General features: G+C 38.9%; 1 protein-coding gene across 9 annotated transcripts in view; it reads left to right on the top strand.

Annotated features, from left to right (window-relative positions):
* Positions 1–12,111, top strand: part of USP28 (ubiquitin specific peptidase 28) — a 58,481-nt gene that overhangs the window by 9,928 nt on the left and 36,442 nt on the right. For 6 of the 9 annotated variants that reach the window (XM_060102754.1, XM_060102760.1, XM_060102758.1 and 3 more), the window contains 2 exons: positions 3,872–3,949; positions 5,176–5,308. In XM_060102754.1, coding sequence (XP_059958737.1) covers positions 3,872–3,949; positions 5,176–5,308 — 211 coding nt within the window. Of the gene's footprint in view, positions 1–658; positions 675–2,061; positions 2,155–3,871; positions 3,950–5,175; positions 5,309–12,111 lie in introns of those variants that run through there. The other 3 variants (XM_060102755.1, XM_060102757.1, XM_060102756.1) reach the window with 2 other exon arrangements.

Genomic DNA, 12,111 nt, shown 5'->3' with positions numbered 1-12,111 from the left:
AGCATCATAGTTAGGGTGAAGTTAATATTTAAATCAGCTTCCTGTGAAGTTCCAGAAGAAACTGTGAGTTAGTAATACAGTAGGATCCTAATGAGCTTAGCTTGTCTGTTGTGGTAAAATTAACATGTCATATATAGTACTGATCAGGATTTGCGTTGTCTGTGTGAGAATTTAGGTTTACCTAAATATTTATAAGACTGAGTCATGTCATAGCAGTTGTTGATGTGTATCACTAGCATAGCTTAATCCTTGTGAAACTTGTTATTCAGACTCTTAATAGTTACTTTTTTTTTTTTTTTTTTTTTTTGCTGTACGCGGGCCTCTCACTGCTGTGGCCTCTCCCGTTGCGGAGCACAGGCTCCGGACACACAGGCTCCGCGGCCATGGCTCGCGGGCCCAGCCGCTCCGCGGCACGTGGGATCCTCCGGGATCGGGGCACGAACCCGCGTCCCCTGCATCGGCAGGCGGACTCCCAACCACTGCGCCACCAGGGAGGCCCAATAGTTACTTTTGATTAATCTTTTAATTCAAGACACTTGATGACAAAATAGGTTTTGTAAACCTCAGTTTTCTAATTTGCACAATGAAGATAATGATTCTTAACTTTTTTAGGGTTGTTCCAAGGATTACATGTGTGTGTGAGGCATCTCAGGTTCCTGACAGAAAGGCGTTCAGTAAGTGTTAGTTACTTGTTAGTTACTTGTTAATAGCACTGTCCTAGGGCTAATTCAAATCAGGTAGTGTGTTGTGTGATTCTTGCCTTTACAGAGGCAGGAATTTCACTTAAAACAGTTAGGAAACCACATGGTGAGAAATACCAGGTAAAGCCAGTAAGTCCTATTCCTTCGCAGGCTCATTCGTTCCCTCAGCATGGGAGGGGGAGAGGATAGTAAGGGACCAGAGTTCTTGAAGGAGGTAAGATGAATATAATGTCACTCTTGACACTGTACAAAATGATTTTATGTAGCTGTCATCTCTGCCCAATAGCTTTTAAAAAAGGGAAACTAAGAGTTTATTTTCCTTTCCTGAGTGTATTATTCTAGATGTGTTAATGTCCACTGCTATCTGTTACAAAGTGGAGACACAGGAGTGGGACTTTAACCCACAGCCAAATGTAATGGTTAGTAAATTATTTATCATTTCAATACCGTATTTCATTGATTAGCATTTATTTGGCATTCTGAGATCTCTGAAATTGAGATGGTCCTTACATTTACTATCATCCAAGTAGCACATGTGGTGTAGTTACCATAGTCTGCACATGTGTGGGCTCAGCCATAGCTGTTCCTGCCGTCATGGCAGTCGGGTTATATGCACTCTTGGTACCGCACGGTTAGTTTACTTGCCATTTAAAAGGGCTTTAAAAGATCGAAAAAACTATGAAGAAAGGCACAGAAATAGAACAGCAGGGTACAGATTTGATTTCATGTGAAGTAAAATATTTGTCATTGGAGGAATGATTGCAGTCTCAAATTTTCTTGCAAAGCTACAATCAAGTGCATTATGGGACCTCAGAAAGGAAGATACTATAGGTGTTTTAAGCTTTTTTTTGTTGTTGCTGAGAAATATGCCAAAGAATTATGTATTGCATGCCAGGCAGTGCACCTGGAAATAGGGTGAATTGCTTTATTTCTCAACATAAATGAGACATTTTGGAGCTACAAGAAGCTGATGTGACCAATTCATGTGTCTCCTAGGACTGTCATAAAGGCGTTGGCTCCTAGGACTGTCATGAAGGACTTCATCACACTTCACTGTCATGAAGGCATTTAAGTGGCAGCCGTTTTTGTCTTTGGTGGTGCATAAAATAATGGCGCTTTTTATAACTGATGGCACCTTACATTCCGTCCATTATAGTGTTTACCTCTCTACTTCCTGATGATAGCTTATTTGGAACTGATTGTACTACTAAGTAATCAAACTTGTGATTATATAAGGGCAGCTAAAATAAAAATAGGAAACTTGTTAAGATGCAGAGATCAAGGTCAAAGTATAAGAATAAAATGTTTGCATTGTTTTGCATTAAATAGGTATTCTTGCCTGTTTTCTTTGTCTTCTCAGATACAGCATGGCATAGAGGTTAGAGTGCAGACTCTGGAGTCAGGCAGCCTGGGGTCAAATCCCAGCTCCACCCCTTACTAGCAATAACTTTGTGTAAGTTACTTAACCTCTCTATGCCTCAGTTTTCTGTCAAATGGGCACAGTGTCTATCTCACAGGTTTGTTATGAGGCTTAAATTAGTGAACACATATGAAGTGTTTTGAACAGCACCTGGCTAAAAGTAAGCAGTGGGTGTGAGCTATTATTTTAACTGGAATTGTCTTCTGTGACTCCTGCATCAGTTGGTACACAGAGTAATTTGAGGTGAAGATGTGATTGTCTATCCCACTCTTACCTTCTTGGTTCCAGTTCAGGGCTGATATGCTACCCATTTCCTCTTCCTTTTATTCCACCCTTTTTTGGGTACATTGATTTGGATTTTTTAGAAAATTGGTTATGATTGACCTATATATATTCACACACTTTTACACAATACGATCAATGGGATTAGAATTTGTTTGGAAACAAACTTTTTAATACTTTATTTTTCTAAAAATCATATGCTGTGTTTTCAGTGTTTTCCAAGGTTAAATCTGGATACCTCTTAGTGTGAGAGTCACTCTAGCAGTGCCCAGGCGGTGACTGCCTTTGACAGACTCAACAGCCTCCAGGACTGCTGGGCTCAGCAGGGTAGGGTTCCATTTCTAGCCTATGACGATGACCTGTGACTAGAACAGAAAGACTGTTGATGCTTTTCCAAGGACTGTACAGGGGTGTTTCAGTTCGTTATTTCTAGTGGTGTGCTGCTTGAGTGTTGCATTGGGCCCTCAGCTGTTGAAGAACAGAGGATACTGTTTCTATTACAGCTGGCAGTGAACTAGACTGCCCCTTGGACACATAGTACTAACTGAAAGACAGTTAATGGTCAAGCATCAAGTATTGAATCGGGGCTTCATTCCAGTACAATGTTAAGAATAAATTAGATTTCTTCTCGCTGGATTAACTTTGAGCTATTTCATTTTCAGTATTCATCTGTAAGATCACTGTGTCTTCACTTGGGCCAGCCAATTGTTTAAATTGTTTAAAAGCTTACTTGTAAATAGGTTTTTTGTGTTAACTTGTCTCTGTTAACTTGTCAGTTGAAGACTTTAAGGCTGAAAAGGGTTATAAACTGATCTTGTAGCTGGAAGTTAATAAGAAAGGTTTTTCCATGATTCAGATTAATGAAGAGAAAACATTCCATACTTTATTCCCTCCACAATTGTATTTATAATTCAGAAAATTCTAGCTTTATCTATACATTTTTTTAAGAAATCAAACCTAAAGTTTCAAATATGACATTGGTGGTATCGTTCGTTAATTACATGATTGGAAACTTAATGTCAGTGAAAAATGACACACACAAATGGCATGTGCAGTGAAGCTTAAAATAGCACATCTTCACATCCATGCAAATTCCCTGGACTCCTTATAATGACCTACTTACATACTGCTCACAGAGAGAAACCTGAGGCACTTGAAGTGTCCATTAAGGCTAGAATATTACATTTAAATGTTTTATGTATTTGTAGTTTTGCTATTTACTCATGTTTTGTGCACAAATGCCAAAAGCATTTTCCATGATTAAGCTTTTAAAAGAGCAATACATTTGGCATTTCAGAATGTGTCTGACAGTCAAGTACCTTGTTCCTTGGAGCTTGTTGGTTTTTTAAAGTAAACAATGCAAGTCTCAAGCCTGTTTACCCAAGATGCTGGTGTCTATTCTTTAAATGTATCCAGATTTACTTTCCAATTGACATATGTCTGTGTTCTTTCTGTTTCTCAAATATAGAGCTGCCAAATGCTGTTAAATCAACTGCGGGAAATCACAGGCATTCAGGACCCTTCTTTTCTTCATGAAGCTCTAAAGGTTAGTCTCAAGGCCTCTATTCAACAGGTTTTAAAACTGTTGTTCAGGGCTTCCCTGGTGGCGCAGTGGTTGAGAGTCCGCCTGCCGATGCAGGGGACGCGGGTTCGTGCCCCGGTCCGGGAGGATCCCACATACCGTGGAGCAGCTGGGCCCGTGAGCCATGGCCGCTGAGCCTGAGCGTCCGGAGCCTGTGCTCCACAATGGGAGAGGCCACAACAGTGAGCGGCCCGCGTACCGCAAAAAAAACAAAAAAAACAAAACAAAAACTGTTGTTCATATCATAGTTATGTCAGTTCAAGCTATATTTATGCCAAAATGAAAGTGCATACGTATAGGACAGAAGTTCTGAAGGTCAAATGACCCAGTATCTTCAACATGTAAATTATAAGAGCAGGAAAATGTTGAAGAGGGGAGAGACTCACAGTGCGGGGGAAGCCTACAGAGATTTAAGGTACCTATCAACTAACTGCACTGTATGGACCTTTTGTGGATCCTGATTCGAACTAAAAAGTATTTGAGTCGGGGAAATTTGAACTGGTTATTTGTGTGAGGATAGCATTATGGGTTATATTTTTTAAAAAAATACATTCTGAAATGTTCACTGATGAAATGATAAGACACTTAGAATTTGCTTCAGAGTATCTGGGGGAGGAGAGGCAGAATAGGTAAAATAAGATCGACCAGGGCTCGGTAATTATCGAAGCTGAGTGATGGGCATATGGGGTTCAATTATACATTCCCTCTCCTGTTGTGTATGTTAGAATTTTTTCCTAAGAAAAGTTTAAAAAGTTAAAATGAAATAGAAGTATGGTCATCACGACAGAATATGATAACTGTTTGGCACCTTTACTGTAGGGGCTGACTTCATTTAGAATCTGTGTCAATCGCCAGCCTCCTTTTTGATACATCATGCCTTAGCTATTCTGTGAAATCAGGCGGCATAGTGTCCAAAGCAGTGAGATTTCATTCTTGTTTGCGTGTTGTGGGAAATCAGAGCATGGCAACTCCCTTCCTGTAACTAGGAGTTTAATAGCAGTGCTTTAAGCATAATAGACCTACTATCCTCCACTGTACTCTGTTTCCTCCTTTATACCCTAGAATTATGCCTAGACTTATTCAGTATGTCACCAGGGTAATAAGAGTTATAACCCCCAAACTAACTTGCTGCTTATTTTAAATGCTGTGATGCTTTACTTTTGAAATTTCTATTTTTTTCCTCCCCTCAGGCCAGTAATGGTGACATCACCCAGGCAGTCAGCCTTCTCACTGATGAAAGAGTTAAAGAGCCCAGCCAGGAGACTGCTGCTACAGAACCATCTGAAGTAGCGGGCAGTGGTGCCAACAAAGAAGAATTAGCAAGTAGGTATATCCTGGCTTGGTCCCGCTCTGATCTAGCGGAGAGTGAGAGATGAGTTTACGTGAGTGTCCTTTCCATCACACCAACCCTTCGGAAATAGTAGTAATAATGGCTAATTACTAAGCCATTACTAGGCGCCAGGCACAATTCTTAGCACTTCAATGGTTCCATTCATTCAGCACTTATTTAATGAACCCCTATTATGTGCCAAGCACTCTTTTAGGCACTGGAGATGAACAAAAGAAACAGGAATTGCTGCCCTGTGAGAGATGAGCCCATTGAGGGAACAAATGGGAGGCAGATCTTGCAGAGCCTTCATAGCTGCTTGGCATTTACTCTGACTTAAGAGGACTAGCCATTGGAGAGCTTGGTGCAGAGGAATGCTGTAAACTGGTTTCCTTTGGCTAAAGATCATTCTGGCTGCTCTGCTGAGAACAGAATGTGTGGGAGGGAGTAGCGAGCATGGGGCAGAGCAGGGAGCCCAGGACGACTCAGGAAGCTATCGCAGATGAAGGCAGTGTGGGCCAGGATGCAGTGGTGGAAGGGTGACAAGTGCTTGCTCTACAGGATTTGCTTACAAAGGATCTGAGGGTTGTGGAAGAGAGAGGGGTTAAAGATGACTCCAGGTTTGTTTCCTAAGGAGCTGAAAGGATGGAGTTGCACTTAACTGACATGGGAATAATTGCAGATGGAGCAGATTTGGGGTGGAAAATGAGGAGATCGGTTTTGGCAATATTAAGTTTGAGATGCCTGTTAGACATCCAGGTGGAGTATCAAAAAGGCAGTGGAGGGCTTCCCTGGTGGCGCAGTGGTTGAGAGCCCGCCTACCGATGCAGGGGACACGGGTTTGTGCCCTGGTCCGGGAATATCCCACATGCCGCGGAGCGGCTAGGCCTGTGAGCCATGGCCACTGGGCCTGTGCGTCCGGAGCCTGTGCTCCGCAACGGGAGAGGCCACAGCAGTGAGAGGCCCGCGTACCACACACACACACACAAAAAGGCAGTGGAGGTCCAAGTGTGCAGTTCAAGGGAGAGATCTGGGCTGGAGTTGGATAAAACTTGGAATCATAAACCTGTTAATGGTACTTAAAGTTATGAGAAGGGATGAGCTCTCCAAGGGAGTGGGTATAGAAAACAGAAAAGGTTCAGTGACTCAGCAGTAGATCTTCCAGTGTTGAGATGTCTGGGCGGGGGGCAGGGGAGTAGGAGGAAGACCAGGAGAGTGGTGCTCTGGAGGCCAAAGAGGCTTCTGGGAGGAGGGACCTATCAGCTGCGCAAGGTGGTGTTAATGGATATTTAAGTTGTTTGCAGTTTTGAGCTATTCTGAATAATGCTGCTGTGAATATTCTTGTATATGTCTTTTGGTGCACGTAGTGACTTTTTCAATCCACATTTTTCTTTTCTAGACGCACTCATGTTGGTTGTAATTGTAGTTATTTCTTTTGACTGATGTGTAGTATTTCTTGGTCTGAATATACAACAGAACTGATATATTTGTTGATTGACTTTGGGGTTGTTTTGAATTTTTTGGCTGTTGTAAACAAGGCTGCTGTGAGCTATTTTGATTTATGTTTCTTGTGCATGTATGCAAGAGTTTCTTCAGTGTATATGCCTAGCAGTGTAATTGGTGAGTATTAAGATGTGCTCATCTTCAACTTAGTAGCTATTATTAGTGACATTATTTTCCAAAGTGATTTTTAAAAAAAATATTTATTTATTTATTTGGTTGTGCCGTGTCTTAGTCGCGGCATGTAGGCTCCTTAGTTGCAGCCCGTGGGCTCCTTTAGTTGCGGCAGGCGGGCTCCTTAGTTGTGGCATGTGACCTCTTAGTTGCGGCATGCACGTGGGATCTATTTCCCTGGCCAGGGATCAAACCTGGGCCCCCTGCATTGGGAGTGCGGAGTCTTAACCACTGTGCCACCAGGGAAGTCCCCAAAGTGATTTTTTTACATATTTATACTCCCACTAACAGGGTTTGAGAGTAACTCTTGCTCTCAAATTTGTTAGATTGTAAAATTGTTGCCTGTCTTTTTGATATGAAATGATAATCTGGTTTTTAATTAGAATTTTTAAAAATTAATTAATGAGATTGAGCATCTTTTCCCTTTTGACCATTCATGTTTCCTCATGTGAAATTTCTTTTCATGTCTTCTGCTGGTTTTTCTGTTTGTTTGCCTCTTTTTATTGATTCTTGATATTCTTATTGATAATGACCTTATATTCTTGATATTAACCCATTTTTCTGGACTTGGGTGTTGCAGATATCTTCTCCTTGTTGATGACTTGTGTTTTTACACTATAGTGACGAACTAACAAATAGCTTTCATTTATTAATCTTCTGCTATGGTTTGTGTTTTTTGTTTAAGAACTCCTATACCATGAAGCTATAGGATATTCTGTTATATTTTCTTCTAAAATTGTAATGTTTTGCTTTTCACATTTAAATCTTTAATTCATCTGAAATGGATTATCTTGGTAAGGCATAAGATAGAAACATAGTTCGATCCACCCCCTCACTTCCTCCAGCTATTCAGTTGGTCCAGGACCTTTATTGAAAAGGCTATACTTACCCACTGATTTACAGTATTAGCTCTGTGTTATATCAGATTTTCGTGTTTTCCATTCTATTTCATTGAGTATCTGTTTTTAGTTCTTTGGAATATATACCTAGGAGTGGAATTGCTAGGTCATATAACAATTCTGTGTTTAACTTAAAAAAAATTCTAAAAGAGGACTCTTTTTTCATAACTGCAACAATATTATCACACTTAAAAATTAACAACAATTTCTTAATCTCATCAAATACCAGTGTAGAAATGTCCCTGATTGTCTCACTAACAATATGTTTGTAATTGGTTTGTGAGAATAATGATCCACATAAAATGAAAACATTAAAGTATGTTTGAAATGTTTTTTAAGATCCCTTTTATTTATATAGTCCCCCTCTCTTTTTTTCTTGCAGTTTAATGTTTGAAGAAATAAAGTCCTTTGTTTCAGGATTTTATTTGACAGGATTTGCATGATACCACATGATTGCATTCCTGTGGTATCCTTTAATGGATTTTTATGTCCTCTGTCTTTCCTATTAATTTAGATGCTTATCTGGCATGACAAAGTCATAGGTAGTGTTGTGTATATTTCTTCTATTTTCTCGTATCAAGAAGCAAATAATGTCTGGTCCCCGTCTTTGTGTGTTGTTAAAATCGTTAGTGTGTTCAGATTGTTAGTTTGATTAATTTATCATAAAATTCCCCACATAGTATTTCCAGCCACCATTGGTGATTATTGCTTAGATTCTTTATTTTATTGGATATTTCAAAATGGTAATATTTTATCTATCATTACTTCATAATTTATTAGTTGGAATTCTTTTTTTAAATTGTAGTTTAAAAACACATTAACATAAAATTTACATTTTAATCTTAAAAAAATTTTTTTTCATCATGGATTTTTTTGGGGGGGGCATCAATTTTAATTAATTAATTTATTTATTTATTGGCCACGCCACGTGGCATGCTGGGTCTTAGTTCCCTGAGCAGATATTGAACCCTGCCCGCTGCAGTGGAAGCAGAGTCTTAACCACTGGACCTCTAGGGACCTCCCACATTTTAACCATTTTTAAGTGTACAGTTCAGTAGTGTTAAGTATATTCACATTATTGTATAAAAGATCTCTAGAACTTTTTCATCTTATAAATCTGAAACTTTGTTCCCATTAAACAACCCTTTTCTCCCTCCCCGCCCCAGTAACAGCCTTCTACTTTCTGTTTCTGTGAATTTGAGTACTTTAGATACCTCATATAAGTGGAATCATATAGGATTTATTTTTTTGTGACTAGCTTATTTCACCTAACATAATGTCCTCAGTGCTCATCCATGCAATGGCATGTGACAGGATTTCCTTTTTTTTTTCTTTTCAATTTTTTTTATTATGGTAAAATACACATCACGTAAAAGTTACTATCATAACCATCTTTAAGTTCAGTGGTATTATGTACATTCATGTCGTTGTGCAACCATCACCACCATTCATCTCCAGAACTCTTTTTTTGTCTTGCAGGACTGAAACTCTCTACCCATTAAACAGTAACTCCCCATTACCCCGTCCCCCAGCTCCTAGCAACACCACCATTCTACTTTCTGTTTTCTATGATTTTGACTACTCTAAGCACCTTATATAAGTGGAATCATACAGTATTTGTTCTTTAGTGGCTGGCTTATTTCACTTAGCATAATGTCTTCAAAGTTCATTCAGATTGTAGCACATTAGCATTTCCTTCCTATTTAAGGTTGAATAATACTCCATTGTATGTATATACCAAATTTTGTTTATCCATTTATCCATCAATGGATATTTGGGTTGCTTCCACCTCTTGGCTTTTGTGAATAGTGCCATTTGAACGTGCATGTGCAAACAGCTCTTTGAGACCCTGGTTTTTCATTTTGGATGTATTCCCTGAAGTGAGATTGCTCGATGATATGGTAGTTCTACTTTTAATTTTTTAAAAAGTGCTGGAACCTCCACACTGTTTCCCATAGCATTTGCACTATTTTATAATCCTGCCAACAGTGCAAAAGGGTTCCAGTTTCTCCGCATCCTCGCCAATACTTGTTATTTTCTGGTTTTTGTTTTTCTGATAGCCATTCTAATGGATGTGAGGCATTATCACATAGTGGTTTTAATTTGCATTTTCTCTGATGATTAGTGACATTGAGCATGTTTTCATATGTCTGTTATCCATATTATATCATCTTTGGAGAAATGTCTCTTCAAGTCTTGTGCCCATTTTAAAATCAGATTAGTTGATTTTTTGTTGTTGTTGGGTTGTAACAGTTCTTTATATACTCTGGATATTAACCCTTTATCAGATACATGATTGGCAAATATTTTCTCCCATTCCCTAGGTTGCCTTTTGACTCTGTTGATTGTGTCCTTTCATGCTTTAAACGTTTTAAGTTTGATTTAGTCCCATTTGTTGATTTTTGTTTTTGTTTGTCGGTGCTTTTGGTGTCATATCCAAGAAATCAATGTCATGAAACTTTTTACGTTTAACTTTTTGAAGAACTGCCAGCCTCCATTCTTCTAACTTCCACAGCAGCTGCACCATTTTACATTCCCACTAGCACTACACAGCGTTCTAACTTCTCTACATCTTCACCAACACTTGTTATTTAGCCATCCAAGTGGGTGTGAAATGATAATCTCCTTGTGGTTTTTTTTTTTTTTTTTTTTTTTTTTGCTGTACGCGGGCCTCTCACTGCTGTGGCCTCTCCCGTTGCGGAGCACAGGCTCCGGACACACAGGCTCCGCGGCCATGGCTCGCGGGCCCAGCCGCTCCGCGGCATGTGGGATCTTCTGGGATCGGGGCACGAACCCGTGTCCCCTGCATCGGCAGGCGGACTCTCAACCACTGCGCCACCAGGGAAGCCCCTCTCCTTGTGGTTTTGATTTGCATTTCCTTAATGGCTAATGATGTGGAGCATCTTTTCATGTACTTATTGGCCATTTGTGTATCTTCTTTGGAGAAATGTCTAATGAAATTCTTTTCCTATTTTTAAAGTTGGGCTGTTTGTCTTTATTATTCAGTTGCAGCAGTTTATGTATTCTGTATATAGCTTCCTTACTAGATACATGATTTGCAAAATTTTTCTTTCATTCTGTACTTTGTCTTTTCACTATCCTGATGGTGTCCTTTGAAGCCCAAAGATTTTTATTTGATAATGTCAGATTTACCAATCTTTTCTTTCACTGCTTGTGCTTTGATTGTCATCTGGAAGATGCCATTGTCTAATCCAAGGTCATGAAGATATACCTGTTTACTTCTAAGAGTTTTGTAGTTTTTGCTCTTATCTTGAGGGCTTGATCCACTTTGAGTTCATTTTTGTAAATGATGTGAAGGAGGGATTAAAAGCCACTCTTTCCCTATTGAATTGTCTTGGTACCTGTGTTGAAAATCAGTTGACTATAACTGTGAGGTTTATTCCTGGACTGTCAATTCAGTCCCACTCGTTTCCATTGATCCATGTTTGTTCTTATGCCGGTAGCACAAGGTCTTGATTTTTAGTTTTGTGTTCTTTGTGGTTTTTTTCTTTAGAAATTAAGTATTTCATTGCTCATATATAGAAATTCATTCAACTTTTGTTCATTGATCTTTTATCTAACCATCTCTTATTTTTTTCTTTACATCTTTATTGGAGTATAATTGCTTTACCATGGTGTTAACCATCTCTTATTAATTATAACTATTTTCCATAGATTATTTTGGATTTCCCTTGTAGGTGATCATTATCTGTGAATTATGACAGATTTGTTTCTTATTTTGCAATCTTTATTGTTTTTTTAAATTTATTTCATTTTGTTATCACACTGCCTGGAACTTTCAGAACCATGGTGAATAAAAGCCCTCAACAACAGACATCTTTGTCTTAGTCTTGGTTTTAAAGGAAATGCATGTAACATTTCACGATTAAGTGTAACGTTTGCTGTGGGCTTTCCATGGATATTCTTTCTCAGTCTAAAAATATTCTTTTCTCTTCCTACTTGGCTTGGAGTTTTTATTCCTTAATGGAGGTTGAATGTTATAAAATACTTTTTCTGTATCTATTGAGATGATCATTTTTTCCTTTAACTGTTAAGATAGTGGATTTTACTGGTCTGTTTTCTAACATTAACTCAGTATTTCATTCCTACAGTGAATTCAGCTTGGTCTTAACATATAATCTTTTTTGGTGTGTTAGCAGGATTCTATTTGCTTTTCTTCAGGCTCTTTGCATCTGTGATCATGCGTGAGTTTGTCATTTTTCCTC

The sequence above is a fragment of the Mesoplodon densirostris genome, chromosome 7, assembly GCF_025265405.1.
Source record: "Mesoplodon densirostris isolate mMesDen1 chromosome 7, mMesDen1 primary haplotype, whole genome shotgun sequence".
In the NCBI taxonomy this organism is placed as follows: Eukaryota; Metazoa; Chordata; class Mammalia; order Artiodactyla; family Ziphiidae; genus Mesoplodon; species Mesoplodon densirostris.
Note: the sequence above shows the minus strand (reverse complement) of the source record. Positions and strands in the feature narration are given on the sequence as shown.